We start from the raw sequence: 20,160 nt of genomic DNA on the forward strand, positions 1-20,160 counted from the left end.
AAGATTGCACAGGCATCCATAAATGTAACATTTCTTAACTTTTTGAGTGATTTATACTGCAATCTAAATACATTAAAGGAACATTAGGTTTTGAATGTAATGTTAGAATGAGATTGTAAGCTCCATCAGGCAGAAATTTTGTCTCCTTAGGTATTTCATAAAGCATCACATGCATATTTGTAACTATGCGTAAAAGTTGTGGATCTTATTCAGTAATTTCAGTTTTGAAGTAACGTTTTGCAAAATCTTGACTGATTTTTTTTTTAAAGCTTTAATTTTAAAAAAAAAAAGTAAATTTCAAGATACATCTGAATTTTCATTCAGTGATTGTTGGATATGTCAAGTATGAAATATTACGGGAAATTTAAATGAAGGTTTACAACCTTACTAAGAACTATTCGAGCAGTTCTATACATAGATTTCTTATGCATATAATTATCACTCTTTGATTATACAATTTTTATTTCTTAAGTAGTTGTTTCAATTGGGATAAAACCTAGCAAGGGAATGTAAATGTGAGCAAATATTCTGCAAATGTGATTTTTAAATAATGTTTATTTTAACTGTTAATGTCAGGTAATAGCTAAAAGAAAAGAGGAGTCTGGAAAAATAAAACTCTTGCTTCACTGGACACCAGAAGACATGTGAGTACATACATTGTCAATTATACCATTTGCGTGTGGAGGTGTTTACAATTCAGTTAATGTGCTCTCCTTTATTATTCTTTGAATTTTTAACAGTACATTTTCTGTGTAAAATACTGGGTTTTTTAAAGTAACCTGGGTGTTTGGAACAAAACAGTCATTAACTTTCTCTTTTGTCTAGTTGATTTTCTTCAGTTGCCAAGTCATTGAGATGATCCATTATTACCGTCTCTATGTAAATGCCTTTTTAAAAAATACTTTGTTTTTCCATAAGTAGGTGTACGTGCTGTATTAGGCCAGAGTAAATGTTAATAGCCAGTGCTGTTAATCGTTGAAATGTAGAATTACTAGGGCTATCAAGCAATTAAACAAGAATAGAATACTATTTATTTAAATATTTTCAGATGTTTTCTACATTTTCAAATATATTGATTTAAATTACAGGACAAAATACAAAGTGTATAGTGCTCACTTTATATTTATTTTTATTACAAATATTTTCACAATAAAAAACAAAAGAAATAGTATTTTTCATTTCATCTAATAAGTACTGTAATGCAATCTCTTTATCATGAAAGTTGAACTTACAAATGTAGAATTGTATACCAAAAAAAAAACTGTTTTAAAAAATAAAAGAATGTAAAACTTTAGACTTCAGTCAGTCGCTCAGACAAACAAGTTTGGTTACAATTTGCAGGAGATAATGCTGCCCGCTTCTTGTTTAAAGTGAGAAGAGGTGTTCACATGGCACTGTTGTAACCGGCGTCACAAGATAATTATGTGCCAGATGCGCTAAAGAATCATATGTCCCTTTGTGCTTCAGCCACCATTCCAGAGGGGGGACATACATGCTGATGGGTTTTGCGCGATAACAATCCAAAGCAGAGCCGACCAATGTATGTTTATTTTCATCATCTGAGTCAGATGCCAGCAGCAGAAGATTGATTTTCTTTTTTTTTGGTGGTTCAGGTTCTGTAGTTTCCTCATCGGAGTGTTGCTCTTTTGAGACTTCAGAAAGCATTCTCCATACCCCATCCTGCTCAGATTTTGGAAGGCACTTCAGATTCTTAAACCTTGCTTTGAGTGCTGTAGCTATTTTTAGAAATCTCACATTTGTACCTTCTTTGTGTTTTGTCAAATCTGCTATGAAAGTGTTCTTAAAATGAACGTGCTGAGTCATCAGAGACTGCTATAACATGAAATATATGGCAAAATCCAGGTATAACAGAGCAGGAGACATACAGTTCTTCTCCAGGGAGTTCAGTCACAGATTTAGTTGATGCACTATTTTTTTTAACGAGCATCGTCAGCATGAAAGCATGTCCTCTGGAATGGTGGCTGAAGCATGAAGAGGCATACAAATGTTAGCATATCTGGCACATAAATATCTTTCAATGCCAGCTACAAAAGTGCCATGCGAATTCGTGTTCTCACTTTGAGGTGACATTGTAAATACGAAACAGGCAGCAGTATCTCCTGTAAATGTAAACAAACTTGTTTGTCTTAGAGATTGGCTGAATGAGAAGTAAGACTGAGTGGACTTGTATGCTCTAAAGTTTTATGTTGTTTTGTTTTTTAAGTGCAGTTATGTAACAAAAAAAATCTACATTTGTACGTTACACTTTCACAGTAAAGAGATTGCACTATAGTACTTGTATGAGGTGAATTGAAAAATACTTTTTTTATTTTTACACTGCAAATATTTGTAATTAAAATATAAAGTGAGCACTATACACTTTGTAGTGTGTTGTAATATAAATCTATATATTTGAAAATATAGAAAAACATCCAACATTATATAATAAATTTCAATTGGTAATCTATTGTTTAACAGTGCGATTCATTGCGATTAATTTTTTTGAGTTAATCGTGTGAGTTAACTGACTAATCGACAGCCTTAAGAGTTACAGATGGTTTTGCAGTATAGGAATATATAATAAAATGGCGATTGTTCTCTAACTATGGTTTATCTGATTCTCAGTATGTCAGGTGTTTGGAAAGTGAAATAGCAACAAACTTCATAAAGTGGACTCATAATAGTGTTGTAATTGGTAATACACAGCAGGACTACAAGATACATAAAGCAAATGCTGCAAATGCTGCAATCTCGCAGTAAATTTACCATGGGAACATTACATTTTGTCGCTTCAATTGTAAATTGTGTAATGCTGCCATTTTGGATTCTTCTGTTTAACTAAGACACACTGAGAAAAACCTGCGACTGGCCTATGTGAGCTCATGTGGGCTGCAGGGCTGTTTCATTGCTGTGTAGACTTCCGGGCTTGGGCTGGAGTCTGAGCTCTGGGACCCTCCGACCCTGCAAGGTCGTGGAGCTCGGGCTCCAGCTGAGCCCAGAAGTCTACACAGCAGTGAAACATCCCCACAGCCTGAACCTTGCGAGCCTGAGTTGGTTGGCATGGATCAGCTGCAGGTTGTTCTTTTGTGTAGACCTACACTAAGAACAAACTGCTACACTGCACTTGAAGCTTTCTCAATGTGTTTGGTTGCTTTTTCTTTTGATTCTGAATGTTCTTTGAGTAATGTTTTTGTGCGTACTCCACGTCAGGATACGTGATGACATTTTTCATCAGTGTCCTTGGATCCGCAACTGTGCCCTAGATACCCTCATGCTCTTTTATGAGGTCATATCAGGAGGGATGGACCCGCTGCTACTCCAATTCCTTCTCATTTGCCGCGGCTGTGTCGCAGCATCTGCTAGCTAGCCTCTTGGTTTGCTATCCTGTTGCTAAAAATTTTTTATTTTTCTCATTTTTGTTTAGCACAGTTTGTGCTTTTATAAAGGGGGGAGGGTTTTCCTTCCCTTATTTTGCTTGATTCAGGCCTTTGCTTTTTCTCAGGTCTTTGGGTCATGGCCTCAAGTTTACGTTAGGCCAAAGACCCTGGGCTTTAAAGCCTGTCTGACCTGCCATGGGTCTTTCCCCCACAGAGACAGTTCAACCTCCATTGCCTCAGGAAATCTCACATCCCCTCCCAGTCTAAGATCTGCTCAGGATTTAAGAGCAGATCTAATAAATTGAGGAAGGACAGGCTCAAATACCTGTCAGTGGAGTGCTGCCTGAGACCTGTGGGATTTGAGTCATCCCCTTTGTACATCAGATCCTCAGAGTGCTCTGGTGATCGTCTCTACTGGCAGTAAGCAAAGACCCCGCAGGCCCTTCGAAACCATCTAAACTGGGGATTCTCAAACTTCATTGCACTGTGACCTCTTCTGACAGCAAAAATTACTACACGACCATAGGAGTGGGGACCAAAGCCTGAACTTGCTCGAGCCCTCAGGCTTCAGCTTTGGCCCTGGGTGGTGTGGCTCAGACTTTGGCCCCAGGCCTCAGCAAAGTCTAAGCCAACCCTGGCAACCCCATTAAAACAGGGTCATGACCCACTTTGGGGTCACGACCCAAGATTTGACAACCGCTGACCTAAACTATTGAAGAAGAGACGCTTTCCTTCCCCCGAATGGGAGAAAAGAGAGAGAAAAGTTACCCTCAGTCTAGGTCGCAGGGGACCTTGTGACTAGTTATGGGAACCATTGAGGCTCCCACCACGACCACAGCACAGGCTAAAAAAAACATGCCGTGTACTGAGAAACCATCAGGTAAACTATCTAAAGTGGCACCAACGTTGGCACTGGACTCTGTGACTCTGACATAAGGACTCCCAAGTCAAGTCGAAATCACTGTCAGTACTACCTCCAGCAGCCAGACATGAAGGAGGCACTAGCTGTACTTCAGTGACGTCTCTGGTATTCTTGATGTTTCCTATCCAGAGGCCCTGGTACTGTCTAGTCTTTTGACCCTTGAGGACCTTCAAATTCTGGAGGAGTCATTGTTACTGAGGGGTACTGTGAGATGCTCCCCACTGATACCATCTCACTTGCTGGAGCCTACTTCACCTCCACTACCGTGTTCAGTGTTGTCTTGCCCCCTGGTACCATCACTGTCTTCAATCTCTCATAAACTTGTTTGTGGATACACAGATGCATTTCCAGTTCTATCAACTGGACACTATCTGATATCTTAATATTAACAGGATCTGGTACTGATGCAATTAAAGAACCCATTTCAGGCCCCTGTACTCACTCAAACACTGGTAACTGGCACTATTCTCCCCTCCAGTTGACACAGGAGACAACTCCTTATTAGATTCAGAAGTGTCTATTCAGGGTTCCCAGTTGAGCCTCCTTCATTCGGAGTTTACCTTGGCAAAACTTTTAGCAGGGGATACATCCAACCCTGGCATGGACAAGTAGGTCCTGTCCCTTTTCCTTTATCCAATGTGAAGTGCAGATGATTCTGCTCCAGGGGAGGATACAGGTGGAACTCAGTGGGAGATGCCCTAAGAGTTCCTTGGCCTCACATACTGCTATATGTTTAATCCCGACTCCCCTACTGCTCAAGCATCTAAACATAGCAAAAAAAACCTACATAAGAGGATACACTTCCAGACTTGGTACAGCCACTGATCTATACTTCCTCTTGAGTCTCGTCTGACACACATTCTCAATTACTTATTCCGTTTAAAAGTCACAGGATTACCCCTGAATTCAGTTAAAGTTCACCTACTTGTTATAACAGCCTTCCTTCCCTCATTGAGAGGTTTTCAGTCTTCATCTACCCAACCATGGTGAGGTTTCTCAAAGACCTCTTTAAACTTCTTCCCTCCAGTTAAAGAACCAGCTCCACCACAGGAACTCAGTTTAGTCCTCAAAGCACTGAGGAAACCCTCATTTGAACCTATGGTGAACTATTTCCTCTTCCATCTGTCTGTTAAAACCTCATATCCATCACCTTGGTCAGGAGGACACGGGAGGTTGGGGCCTTGATAGCTGACCCACCGTACGTGGTGTTCTATCACAAGGTGACTGTATCCATGCCTTCATGTCTTTCCTAAAGTTTCCTCAGAATGCCACCTCAGCCAAGAAAATCACCTATTGTTTGCTTTATCCCAAGCCTAGCTATTCAAGAGAAGAAATGAGTCTTCATATACTGAATGTAAGATGAGATCTCACCTTTTATCTAGCTAGAACCAGGCCCTTTAGGGCTTCACTCATATTTTTTTAATCAATTGCAGAAAACATGAAAGTACAGGTGATTTCCCTTCAGACTACTCAAATGGATTGCAGAATCCATCTTAAAGCCTCAGAGTTTCATCCCCTTCCCACTGGCTGACTCTACCAGTTGCCATACTGAGAAACATATACATCAGACATCTGGTCTTTGATACACATGTTCTCCCTGCACTACGCTCTTGTGATTGCTTCCAGAGCTGAGGCTGTCCAACATTCTGTAATGAATCTACCTCCTCAGCACCCTCCTTTATGATAGAGATACTGCTCAGGAGTCTTTGTGACATGGAGCACCCATAAGGACACTACTTGAAAAAGGAGAGGTTACTTACCTTATACAGTAACTGGAGCTCTTTGAGATGTGAGTACCTATAGGTCCTCCACTACAGGCCTTCTTCCTTTCTGCCTTGAGAGCCTCTTGTTAGACTTCTGTGGTTGAGAAGGAACTAGAGTGCCAGCGGGTTCACCCCTTCCTATATGCCCTTTTACTGGTGCATGAGGGTATCTAGGGAACAAGTATGCACGGACCTGTGGCCACTGCTGATGAAAGATCTTTGTTCCAGAGTGCACAGTCATGCACAAGTCCTGATGAGGACACACCTCAAAAAACTCGAGTTACTGTACAAGGTAAGTAATCTCTCCTTCTGCCAGATTTCAAATAAGTTTCAACCCTCCTCAAATAGGTTTAAGGAAAATAGAAAGTTGTAAGTATCAAATATTTCATACATCATTGATTTACTTTTCTAAAATACTCTACTTTAAATAATGAGAGCTCTCTCTTTCAAATAAGAAAAGTTCTTTTGTATGCAAATATTATAATCCTAATTATATGGAAAAGTGGAATAATCTTTTTATTTCCACCTTCTTCTAATATCATTAGGAAACCCATTGGGAGTGTAGTTTAGCCAGTGTTGCGCAATTCCTGGGTTTTCCACAAGTTTTTTTAACGAAGTTACTACTTTTTCTTCTAAAGGTAAGTAGATTTATAATAGGTCCACATTCTTGACTCCATGCTCTTGCATATAACTGGATCTGGAATACTTCAGAGCTAAAATTCAGAAAAGTTAAATGGCTGCATCAGAAAGGTGGCATGTGCGCATCCTTCTTTGGAGACTTCCAAATAAAATCCCTGTGATACTGTCTATCTAAAAAGCTGTAGTTTTGTAGCAATCATATAATTTGAAATTAGGCATGGACTTTAGGTTTCAAGCATGACACTATCATAAATGAATTTCCATTTATAGAGAATAATTGCATATAATAGCTCTGCCAACACTCAACCAACATCTCTTGGAGCAAGGGAATATTTTTAGTTTCAGTGATACTTTAGATCAAATAACTGAAGATTGATGCAGATACCACTGTGATGAGCAGGTGTAATCTAAATATCTTAGATCTTCAAAAGCAGGTGGGCAAACACATGTTCTGATGAGGTGGTTTTGACACTTCAGATTTTCAGTGTCTCAGCCGGTTGTGTGCAAGAGCATGAACCCAACAGTGTGGCTCTATTATTATTGTCTTCAGAGAACAAGGATTACTGGTAAGTTATTTTTTTGTCTTTCCTGGAGTCCTTGGCATTTTGGTTTGGTGTTATAACTACCTGTGGCTCTTCCTTTTTTTTTTTTTTTTTTGCTGCTGCCACCTACAGAAGTGCAGGATGATTGAGTAATTTTCAGCCAGGAATGGGAAGGGTATTATAAATATTTCAGCTGTCATTAAGAAATACTGTTCTTGCCGTTCATTGGGCAAGATTGAGTCTGAATGTATTAAAAATAGAACTTAATATCTTGTAATAGAATTCTAAGTTATGAGTATTTATAACGGTACTGTAACATATGCTTGTTCCTATTACAGTATAGGAGATAAAAGTTTATTTGCTTAATTAATTAATACCTGAAAGTTTCACGTCTACAAATGTTCTAATATCAACAGAAGTATGATTTAAATTTTGAGTGCAATATTTTACTTTTAAGAGGTCAAACAGAATTTCAATATTTCAGTTTAAAGAAATGAACAACATTTTAGAACCATTTGTACAATGCAGAAGAGAAGTTACTCAGATATGTTAGACAATCCGATATTTAAAGTAAATGTAAAAAATGGAAGTTCTGGTCCACTTAAAGGAATGCTGTAATGTGCATACTTCTGCTGTTTCAACGGAAGTGAACTGTTGACTGGCTTTCTTGAAAAAGTAAGGTAATTTTATGTTCTAACACAATAATCTTGTACTACACCTTTGTAGCTAACTTAATATATTAGTTGTAAATCTATAAACATTCTGTACTATCTGGTGTAGGCAAGAGCCAGGACAGAGCACCAGATGGCATGTCTTTCCAATAAACACAGGGAATAATAAAAACTACAATTGATTTTTTGGATTCAGAAAAAGAATCTGTTCTCCGGTATTTTCTCCATCTTAAGTGTTTCAAATTGCCTCTTAGGCTTACAAAAGGACTAATTTTCATAAGTTGCTATCTTTGGCAGTTTGGTCTTGTCATAGGTTTCACCCCCACTCTGAACTTTAGGGTATAGATGTAGGGACCTGCATGAGAACCCCTAAGCTTAATTACCAGCTTAGATCTGGTTTCTGCCACCACTCAAATCGTTACAGTTGTTTGAGTCATTTGGGAAACTCATAGACTCTAGGACTGGAAGGGACCTCGAGAGGTCATCGAGTCCAGTCCCCTGCCCTCATGGCAGGACCAAATACTGTCTAGACCATCCCTAAAAGACATTTATCTAACCTACTCTTAAATATCTCCAGAGATGGAGATTCCACAACTTCCCTAGGCAATCTATTCCAGTGTTTAACTACCCTGACAGATAGGAACTTTTTCCTGATGTCCAACCTAAATCTCCCTTGCTGCAGTTTAAGCCCATTGCTTCTTGTTCTATCATTGGAGGCTAAGGTGAACAAGTTTTCTCCCTCCTCCTGATGACACCCTTTTAGATACCTGAAAACTGCTATCATGTCCCCCCTCAGTCTTCTCTTTTCCAAACTAAACAAACCCAGTTGTTTCAGCCTTCCTTCATAGGTCATGTTCTCAAGACCTTTAATCATTCTTGTTGCTCTTCTCTGGACCCTCTCCAATTTCTCCACATCTTTCTTGAAATGCGGTGCCTAGAACTGGACACAATACTCCAGTTGAGGCCTAACCAGTGCAGAGTAAAGCGGAAGAACGACTTCTCGTGTCTTGTTTACAACACACCTGTTAATGCATCCCAGAATCACGTTTGCATTTTTTGCAACAGTATCACACTGTTGACTCATATTAAGCTTGTGGTCCACTATGACCCCTAGATCTCTTTCTGCCATACTCCTTCCTAGACAGTCTCTTCCCATTCTGTATGTGTGAAACTGATTGTTCCTTCCTAAGTGGAGCACTTTGCATTTATCTTTATTGAACTTCATCCTGTTTACCTCAGACCATTTCTCCAATTTGTCCAGATCATTTTGAATTTTGACCCTGTCCTCCAAAGCAGTTGCAATCCTTCCCAGTTTGGTGGTATCCGCAAACTTAACAAGCGTACTTTCTATGCCAACATCTAAATCGTTGATGAAGATATTGAACAGAGCCGGTCCCAAAACAGACCCCTGCGGAACCCCACTTGTTATACCTTTCCAGCAGGATTGGGAGCCATTAATAACTACTCTCTGAGTATGGTTATCTAGCCAGTTATGCACCCACCTTATCGTAGCCCCATCTAAATTGTACTTTCCTAGTTTATCTATAAGAATATCATGCGAGACCGTATCAAATGCCTTACTAAAGTGTAAGTATATCACATCCACCGCTTCTCCCTTATCCACAAGGCTCGTTATCCTATCAAAGAATGCTATCAGAGTAGTTTGACACGATTTGTTCTTTACAAATCCATGCTGGCTATTCCCTATCACCTTACCACCTTCCAAGTGTTTGCAGATGATTTCTTTAATTACTTGCTCCATTATCTTCCCTGGCACAGAAGTTAAACTAACTGGTCTGTAGTTTCCTGGGTTGTTTTTATTTCCCCCCAAAAATTGTCTCCTTCCCAAGTATTGTAACCCTTCCCTGGGTAACCTTGAGAGACTTCTCCACCAATTTCCTAGTGAACACCAATCCAAACCCCTTGGATCTTAAAACAAGGAAAAAATCAATCAGGTTCTTAAAAAGAAGACTTTTAATTAAGGAAAAGGGGTAAAAGAAATACCTCTGAGAGATTAGCATGCAAGCTACTCTCACAGACAACAGATTCAAAACACAGACGATGTTCCCCTGGGCAAAAACCTTAGTTACACAAAAGAAAACCCAATTTGATTATCCTTCTAATGCAAAAAGACAGTCACAAAAGGAAATAAACATAAGCTAATTCATTCCTTCTCTAATCCTCACTCCCCTGGTTGATTCCTGGATCTTTTCACTCCAGCACAGAACTTAATGAACAGAACAAAGGAAGAACTTCCTTCCTTCCTCTTGAAACATCTTGTTCCCCCAATTGATTCCTCTGGTCAGTTGTCAGCTAGGCTACGTGATCTTCTTAACCCTTTACTGTCTGTTTATGATAGTTCTACATTCCAGATAGCTTTTGTGTGAACTTCTTTTATTTGTTTGTGTCCTTTTCAGCTTTAGTTGGTAATTTCTTGTTTTTAATTTAATTTCCATTCCAAACATCTGACTTGGATCAATCCATTGATTTCTTTTCAAAATTTTCTGTGCCACAAGGGTCCTGTAGGAACAGTTAATAGTCCCTATTTCTAAAATACATTTTATAGACACTTCTTTTTGCATTTCATCAATGTTCTCTGTAAATTGTGTTCATATACGGCCATGGAGCATTCTTCCATATACCGTGCATGTCACAATCCGTAGCACTCACAACTTCCTAAACAGCAAAAGAAAAAGCCAGTTTTAAGTAGATTAGTCTTGTTTCAGAGCATTGTTGAGTACTAGGAACTGGACCAGTGTGTTTCCTTTGTCCCAAGCCTTTACCCAGGATCCTCACTAGACGCAGCACTGGGACTATCTGTCAATTTATGTAGTAACTAGGTTTTACTGTATCTCACTCTAAGAACAGTTGATATACTAGATTCCGAACATGCTTGAAATTAGCTGTCTATATATCCAAAAAAGAGAATTGATACAATTTACTTCATTATTTTGACTCAGGAAATCATATTTTGATGAGCATGTCAAGTAAGCTTTAGTTTTATGAAAATTAAGCAGATAACTAGCAAGTTCATTGGTCCAGGGTGAAGCACAGGGCATTTAGTATTCTAGATTATCATTATCTAATACTTGAAAAATCAGACATACTATTTTTGTTTTAGATTTGAGACTTTAAGTTGAATTTATTCTCTTTTGTTAGAAGTCTCTGTGTGGTTTTTTTTGTTTTACATTTAAAATGCCAAAAGTCTGATATTCAAAATGCAAGGCCATCGTTTTATTTTTTTCATCCAGTATTTCTAAGGAACTATAACTTCAGCCATTCTTAGCGTCTCTTTTGCACTGTAAAGGTAAGGAATGTGTGAAAATTCTGGTGTCGTTTTACCACCCCAGTGATGATGCTATTTTAGTACATGAAATTTGAGGATTATATTAAAATACTTCATAAGTGCTAGTTTGCCACATACTTTTGTGGTGAGAAAAAGGGTTGATCTTTTTTGAAAATTTTTATTTTATTTATTCATAGTCTGCCTGATGTGTGGGTAAATGAAAGTGAACGACATCAATTAAAAACTAAAGTAGTTCATTTATCAAAACTACCAAAAGATACTGCCTTGCTTCTGGACCCAAACATATACAGGTAACTTCCTAATTTTAAACCTCTTACTTTATTTCAATAAAGTCTTAAGCCTCACTTAACTTTTTGATGCCAGAAGCCAAGATTGCTAGTGCTTGATGCACCAGTGCAGGTGACATCAATCCTGCCAGAGTACAGGGGTTAAGTTCTGAGGTTTTAGGGCTTTTCAGAATTGCTTAACTTCTTGAACTGAACTCTAGTAACTGAGACACAGGGAATGTATGTATTTACCAAGTGTATTTTACTTTTTTGTGCTTGGTGTACAGAAATTCTAGTAAAGGAGGTACATACAGTGGAATCCTGAAAGATCACTTCTGTTAAGATCACATACTGGTTTGTATACCAATTTTTTTAAAGTCCAAATTTATCTTTTCATATTTTACATTCAGCTGTAATACATGCAGTATTACTTTGGCTACGTCTACACTACAGCTGGGACCGATGCTCTGAGATCAATCCACTGGTGGTCGATTTAGCAGGTCTGGTGAAGACCCGCCAAATCGACAGCAGATCGCTCTCCAGTCGACCCCTGTATTCTACCCCCAACGAGAAGAGTAAGGTAAGTCGACGGGAGAGTTTCTCCCCGTCGACCCCCCACGGAGTAGACCTCTCGGTAACTTGACCTAAGGTACATCTACTCCAGCTGCATTATTCATGTAAGTGGAGTTGTGTAGCATAGGTCAACTTACTGCAGTAGTGTAGACATAGCCTTAGAAACCTGTACTTGTATACATATACTATTATTTTTTTAATACAAGACTCTTTAGCCTTTGGGGTGGGGTGAGGGATAGTACATGTCTTTAAGGAGCATACACGTATGGGTTTTTTTTAGGACTTCAGATTGGCTTCTAATCATCACATTTCTAATGATTTTCTTATTTTATTCCTCTGTATTATCCCACGATTGTATCTTTTGTAAAAAATTTTAAAGGTAATCTGAAATGCTTTCAGTTCTTTTTAAATAAATTAAGATCCCAAATCAGTAACAGGATGATACATGTGTAGGATTAATTATAAAAACTTTAAAAATTTGAAAATCTGGTTGTTTTCATTTACCTGCCATGATCAAAGTTCAGTGTTTCTGTGTTTCTTGACATCACTAAGGTTTAAAGCAATACACAGAACACTCAGCTGAGGTCTGGATGTATATTAAGCCTGGATGTGTATTAAGCCTTTCAGTTCACCTTCATAGCCACTTTACTTCACTAATCAAATTAATGGATTTTGAGTATGGAGAGAATTAATTTTGCTATATGTGCTGTCTCTCTAAATGTAAGTATTTAAAATACTTACTTGAATATGAATTACTGATGTGAACTAATAATTCATAAGGTGATGAGCAAAATTAGATTGTATCTTGTTTTAAAATGCTTAACACAAACTGTTTTTATTTCCTGCCTTAGGTATTAGTTACTTGTAATCTTATGGCCCAAATGGAATTTAACTGATGTCCTATAGATCAGTTTGTTTGTTAATTTATTTTTTGCCAACTTTCTACAAGTTCCATGAAAATGGATATGATAATCCTTTCAAATGAAACTGTAATGTTTTTGGGCTAAGAGATACCCCAGTAAAACTACTAAAATATCCCCATGAACTATTTAAATTCTACTCTAGAATTTTAACTCTTGGAATTGTGTACTGGTACATACTGCTCTTTTGGAAACCTCACAGTATTGTGTGATCAAAGAACTGAAACTGGAGCCTAACTTGCATGGGGGAAGAATTATTGAAGGGATACTAGTCTCGGTACAAAGGCTGTTACAATGGATCCTAGTATGGGATTTTTTAAAATGACATTTCAGTTTGAATAAAATTTAATGAAAATAAATTGTGTATAATCATGACTCCAAAGTACTCCATATACAACTATATTGAATCAGCTGTTGAGATGACCTTGAACCATAAAGGTATCTTCTTCTTTTGCAGAACAATGCCACAGAAGAGGTTGAAGAGGTAAAAACAAAGCAGTTGAGGACACCTGCAGTCTTAGTCACTGACAATGGAATTAGAAATAAAGTTGCACATTAGTCAAGGCCCCCCAACCCACCCTCATCCTTTTTTTCAAATCCTTAGATAATATTTATGCTTAGTGTAAACATTCTGTGAATGAAGTAGATGCTTCTGTGGAATATATTAATATATTACTGTATATCCACATTGTCATGGAATGGTACAGTGGGAGACTGAGCAAACACTCTTCTGGCAACTTAGTGGAACAACTAAAAGGCTTTGCATGCTTGCTTCTTTAAGCTGCTTTTCTTTTGTTAGTGTATACTGTAGTTTGAAAAGAGGAAGTAACTAACCATCACAACTTACACAGTTCCCAGGAGAATTCTTAACAAACTGCTAAGAGTTTAACACTCACCAGACAATGAACAAACTACCCAGGCTTTATCCTATTACCTTCTGAGTATGGTGGATAGTGATCAATCATCATTTATACACTTGTGCATCCTTTCACAAAAACTAAGAGACATTAAATGATGTTTAAATAAATGTTAATGGAATGCTTGTTTTTCCCAATCAACTATAAATTCATATATCCAAGTAAGACTGAAAGATGTTGTTAAGAATGTTGCAGTATGTCTGACCCTTTTTCAGGACTAGTACTGTATGTTAATGAGGTCTGCTTTTATGTAATCTTTATTATTGAACAGTTTTTAAAAAACCTCTACTTAAGTTAGCAAAATTGGTGTTTGATTTTAATTTTTTGAACTTTTAAGACTCTGTCACTTGTACAGTATGTTTGTTTTTTTTTATTTGGCCTAATCTTTTCTAGATGTAAAGAAAGATATTTTTTTAGAACATCTAGAAATTCAACCTTTATGCACCAAAGTTGGCTCTGAAAAGGAAAATAAAATCACTTTCTTGCTTAATAAGCAAGAAATCATGGATTTTTTTAACTTGCAGAAATAGAAATGTGTGTAACTCGTTAGTCTTGTATGGAGACAAAAATGTTGCATATAGATAATAGGACATTGCTTGTAAATAATTCAGCAGATTTGTAATATATTTTTATATTATGAAATGTACTGTAGATGTTTTTCTAGAGGCATGAAAGTTAAAATGTATATATTATGTTAGAAAATATGGAAGGATATTGTAATTCACTAGCGCTGCCAGAAGAAATGTTTAAAAAAGCACCTTCCTAACAACAAAAAAAGTCATTTGCATACCTAAGGGACTGTATACTACTGTTAATATCTGTTGTAAGAACAAAAATACATTGAACATCCTTCCCAGAAATCTTTGAGGGAGGAACAGAACCCATAATGGCACTGCTTTCTGATAGTAAACGTGAAATCGGTCATTTCCTTGCTGTTGGAAGGAACTAATGTAAAATATATGTGGATATATGCAGTCAAACTGCAGAATTAGTCTTCCTTATTGGGGAGGAATTTTCACGTTACTACGGTGAAACGAAAAACCAGCAGTTTTTACACTAAAATTTTATTAAATAGAATAAAACTAGAATTAACCCTTTGGCTGCAGGGTTAAGTGTTTCCTAATATAATACGAATGCATTCTGCATTGGTACTGACACAAGACTTGCTTGGCTCCAACGGGTTAAATATGTTACTTATATACATGAAAAATCTTATCAAACAAAATGAAGTGCAGATTAAAAGCACCACTAATATAAGATGTTCTGGACTGGTTGTTTAATAAATAAGGGTATTATTCATAAGATTTGTAGCAACCTGACTTTATTTTTAAAAAAAATACAGTGTTTTGTTTTAATTTTTTTGCTTGAGCACTTCATCTACTGCTTATTCTGTACCTATAAAGTAATCCACAATCTCTTTGGTTCTTTTTTAAAATTTGTTATAAAATTGCCAAATAGAAGTGTTTCAGATATAGTTTGTATTTGTATTTTTTAAATTTTATTGCTTCATGAGTTCCTTGTAAGTCATCTATAATGGACAGATGATTGTAGACCTTGCCTGAGTATTTTTTCTAATAAAACAAAGCAAATAACCACATGTTAGCTTCCAAATTGTAACTATTCAATGAAGTTTTAAAAGAGCTGAAGATATAAATTAATTATCTTTTTAGTTCCTCTGTAAATGATGGAATGCACACTTAATCAAGAGTTGTTGGATATAAATCCTGTATTGTACCTGTAAACCATTAATAATCAACCAGTGATTGTCTGTTCTTGCGTTTGAGCAAAGCATTTTGTGATGTCCTAATGATGCAGCAGTTGCCCAGGGTGGGGTGGAAGGGCATGATGGGGGAAGAGTCCATTTAAAACCAAAATGCAGGGGGACAGACACAGAGTTAAATCTGAGTTTGCACTGGTAACAAAAAGGTAAGTGAATTTTTTAGCTTTGTTCTAGCTTGAAGAAAGTTTCTGAAATGATTTATGCTTACACATATCCATGTTCTAAATGTATCTAATTCTTTTGTCTGTGCTCCAGATGCAAGAATTAAGTGCCATTCATTTGTTGCTCTAAACAAATACCAACTTTGATAGAAGTATACCAGGCACACACAATGGCAGTTCCACTCATCTGTCTGAGTGACGTTTTGAATGTTACTTAGAGTATTTCTGAAGAATAACATTAATTCTCCAGTTCGGAGTAATTCAGACTATTCTCTTTTTATTGGTATTACCCTGATATATAACTTTTACGTTCTTCTGTTCAGAGATCTGTTATAGGATTGACTACAAAAGATAGGTTTTAAGTGATAGCAAATAGATGAAAGCAGATTACATAGCAAATAAACAAAAAAACAAACTAAGCTTAATATACTAAATAGATTGAATATGAATTAGCAGAATCTCGTGATACAAGCAGGCTGCAGATTCCTAATGGGCAAGTTGCACTTGCTTTACAGCCTAGAATCCCCAGGTGTTTCATACACAGGCTAGAAATCCCTTTTGCCTGGGTCTAGTCCTTCCCTCAGTTCAGTCTTTGTTCCTCAGGGGTGGTCTTTTGTGGGGAGCAAAGAACCACAGATGATGTTACTCCCTGCCTTGTATAGATTTAGCATAGGGCGGGAACCTAAATTCCTTCAAAGCTGTGCAAGTGCCTGTTAAGCTCCAGGCCCATTCTCAGGGCTTCAGTGGGGAGAGATGTCTCTCCCCCAGCATGGACCTGCCGCAGCCAGGGGAGCGGTGCCGCTTCCTGGGCCCTAACAGACCTGCCCCAGACTTGCGGCTGGGGGAAGAGGAGCCCCTCCCTCAGTTCATCCCTGCCAGCGCTGCCGGAGAGGGGCATCTCTCCCCTGGCCCCAACCTGCTGGGGGGAGTTCTCTCTCCCCACTGCAGCCTCGGGGCAGCCTGCACTCAAAATCCCTCATTTCTACCCCAGAGCCTGCAGCCCCCACACCTCAAACCTCTGCCCAAACCCCCTCCTGCACCCTGAACCCCTCGGTCCCACCCCATGTGCACCACTATGGAGGTGATGTGTCACGCACCACCTCCATATTGATTCACATAACAAAATTCATTCCACACATGGACATAAAAAGGGGAACACTACCGGGAGCCCTTTGTTTCAGAACTTGGTTCCCAGACTGTTTTGTGGAAAAATACTGACATCCCAAGATGGAATCCAGAATCATGTAGCCTGGTCACATATCCTTAGTTGTCGTAGCCATCCCTTACAGCAGAGTGGCCAATCTGAACCTGAGAAGGAGCCAGGATTTACCAATGTACATTGCCAAAGAGTCACAGTAATATGTCAGCAGCCTCCCATCAGCTCCCCCCTGCTCCCAGAACCTCCTGCCCACCGGCAGTTCCACTGATCAGTGCCTCCCCATCCCTCCCTATCAGCTGTTTCGTGGCTGCAGGAGGCAGTGAGGGGGAGGAGCGAGGGCATAGCCGGCTCAGGGGAAGGGGTGGAGTGGAGGCATCATCGTTGTGCCATAATATCACTATGAAGAACATGGGGGTGCAGTGGCACAATGACATCAGGATAAATGTTTAGTTATTTTCCCCTTCATTGCACTTTATTTACAGATTATTTAAATCAATAGAAACTACAGAAATTTCACCACTGAATTTATGCTCTTAACAGACTTTTTTTAAGCTTGGCTTTTCTTTTCTTCTCTTTTTACAAACTGCTGAAGATGAGGAAAAAGGGGTTAATCATGATGAGCTGAAGTAAATCACCCATCCAGGTTAAATACCATTTCAATTACATGTCTCAAAACAATTTAATACTTACCATAATGCCCAGAGGCCCTCATCAGAACTGAGGTCCTATTGTGTATATGGCAGAAAAAATGTTGAAGTAGGCAGTTCGCTGCCCCAGTTAATGTGTTCTTTTTTTTTTAAAGTTTGGAAATGATTAAGCTACAGGGCATAAAACAGCCTCTCATTAAGGGTATGTCTACACAGCAACCTACGTTGCGTCCACACACCAAATGTGTTAACCTAGGGCTCAAACCTAAGGTCCCAGGACCCTGCAGGGCTGGAGGGTCTGAGCCCATGTTAAGCTGGGACCTAAGGTCTGAGCTCTATTGCTTTCCTGTGTGCATTCTGCCACAGCTTGACTTGGGTCCTGGCAGACTTCTGGGTATATCCCAGAGTTCCTTGGGGCAATTTCTTAGTCGTTTTTGTGCCAACAATCTGTGGTGTGTAGTCTAAGGGTTCTCAACCATTTTCTTTCTGACATCCCCCTTCCCCCAACATGCTATAAAAACTCCAGGGCCCAGCAGGGAAGGTGGGGAAGGGCTTCAGACTTCTGCCACCTGGCGGGGCAGCAGGAGCCAGGCAATCTAATGCCAGCCTTGCTTTGTGGACTCTGTGGAACTGGCTTAGGGATTGCAGCCCCCTGGTTAAGAACGGCTGGTGCAGTCTGTTGCATTTTATTGCAAACAGAAGCCATACCTCCCTTGGCAAATGGCAGCAGCTCAGGTCAGTGTTAACCCATTGTCTACAAGCACACCATCAGAGAGCCTTCAGGGTTTTCATGGAGACTGATTAAAAGAAACTTTTTGCAAAGAGACCTGCTTCCAGTTCATCAGAGCACAGCTAGATTTTGATGCAAGGACCAGAGAGCAGAATGGGGACTAAGCGGCTGATTGGAGGATGACCCCCCTCCCCAACATCCCAGCCCTTCGTGGGGCTACATGTGCAGGGGTGCCCGGGCAGTGTATGCTGTCAGGGTGGCAAGTGGGAGCCAGCCGCAAAACCTCCCTGCAGCCTCTTTCAGCAATGACTCTGGTTCCTCCACGCTGTTACTAGGACGCTGGGGTTCATCTGTTCCCCAGCCGTGCTGAGCCAGGAACTCTGCCACTTCCCCATCCTGCAGGGCAGCTGCTTGGTCCTGCTCTGCTCTCTGTCCTTTGTGCCTGGGCCCCTCTGCTGTCCCTAGTGCTATGTGTGGGGGAGCCCAGGCAGTGTGCACTGTGAGGGTGGTGAGTGGGAGCCAACCCTAGGCCTCCCCACAGTCTTCTGAGGATCCCTCATCCCTGTTTCTTGGGGTGTGGTTGGGGCAGCATTAAGGGTTCCCTGGGGTGGGCTGGAGCACACTGCACTCCAAGCTATGGGCATGTACTTCACCGCTCCGCAGCTGGCAGCAGCCAGGCTGGGGGGCATGTGTGTTTCCTTTGAAACCTACATTTTATGTCAAACTTCCAAACAAATACATTTTAAAAACCAACCAAACACAACACCTTCATCTAACATCCCATTTTAAAAATGAAGAATTGCACCATTCCATTTTAATAGTTTGACAGCCCTGGAGACTGACTGTCCTGACTGTCCTCAGAACAGAGGCACATGGGTGTTTTCCTGTCAGTGTGACTCAGCCTAGAGGTGGAGAGCCCAGTTCTCAGGTTAGATGGTAGTTCAGTGTATAAAACCACCTCAACTGCAGTCACTCTACTGAGAGAGCTACCAAAGGAGCTAATTTTGCAGTTTACGTACTCGTGTGCTCCTTATGGGCACCTGAGTCCCATCAATAGAATTGGGCTAGGGCATTGACATGGGGTGTAAAGAGAGGCCGCTAGCCGCTCTGGGATAGGGTTACTTTGACTTGGGTTTGTGCATTACAGTATGGACACCAATGCCCAAGGTTCAAGCACAGGTCAGAAAATCCTTAATCTAAGTTATAATGAAGTATAGATGTTCAAGCCCAGGGTTCCCTAATGCTGATCAGCTAACTCGAGTCCCACTAACCCAAGGTGCACATTGCTGTGTAGCTGTATCCTAAAAGGATTAGAAGAAACTTCCCCATAGGCAGGTTTCCCCAAATAGTCTGCTTGTGTGTTTCCTGCTTCATCTTTGGCAGCATCTAGTTCTGGTCTCTTGTCAGAGATGCAGGATAGTGGACTATATGGAGGACTTGAATTGGTCTAGGTCTCACTGGGTCAGCAACCTGGTGCTTTTTTGGGGGTGGAGTGGGGGGCTATCAAACAGTCAAATTGCCCCATTCAGCTTAATTTAAAGATCTATTTTAACCAGTTCACTATTAACTAAGTATATATAAAAGTAGGAGAGTTGCAGATCTGCACAATCTATGGAATCCTGTTTAATTTTGGTGCTGTGGGTGGAGCAATCTGACTTGTGAAGCCAAAAAGCCAGAAGGAAGGAGTAGAGCCCTCATTACATCTGAGCCCTAAGGAGAAGCAAATTCTGCACAACCCAGCAGGGAATCTAAGTCCTCAAACCAGTCACAGCCCCCCATCTAGCTC

The 20,160-nt window shown here is 39.6% G+C and overlaps 1 protein-coding gene across 2 annotated transcripts in view; it reads left to right on the forward strand.

Moving 5' to 3' along the window:
• AEBP2 (AE binding protein 2) overlaps positions 1–15,492 on the forward strand; it is an 87,321-nt gene extending 71,829 nt beyond the window's left edge. Inside the window, exons 6-9 of one of the 2 annotated variants that reach the window (XM_050968873.1) lie at positions 577–644; positions 11,398–11,511; positions 11,775–11,841; positions 13,438–15,492. In XM_050968873.1, coding sequence (XP_050824830.1) covers positions 577–644; positions 11,398–11,511; positions 11,775–11,829 — 237 coding nt within the window. In that variant the 3' untranslated portion in view covers positions 11,830–11,841; positions 13,438–15,492. The remainder of the gene's footprint in view (positions 1–576; positions 645–11,397; positions 11,512–11,774; positions 11,842–13,437) is intronic. The other variant, XM_050968881.1, reaches the window with a different exon arrangement.
• The last annotated feature ends 4,668 nt before the right edge of the window (positions 15,493–20,160 follow it).

Source organism: Gopherus flavomarginatus, chromosome 1 (genome assembly GCF_025201925.1).
Source record: "Gopherus flavomarginatus isolate rGopFla2 chromosome 1, rGopFla2.mat.asm, whole genome shotgun sequence".
Lineage (NCBI taxonomy): Eukaryota > Metazoa > Chordata > Testudines > Testudinidae > Gopherus > Gopherus flavomarginatus.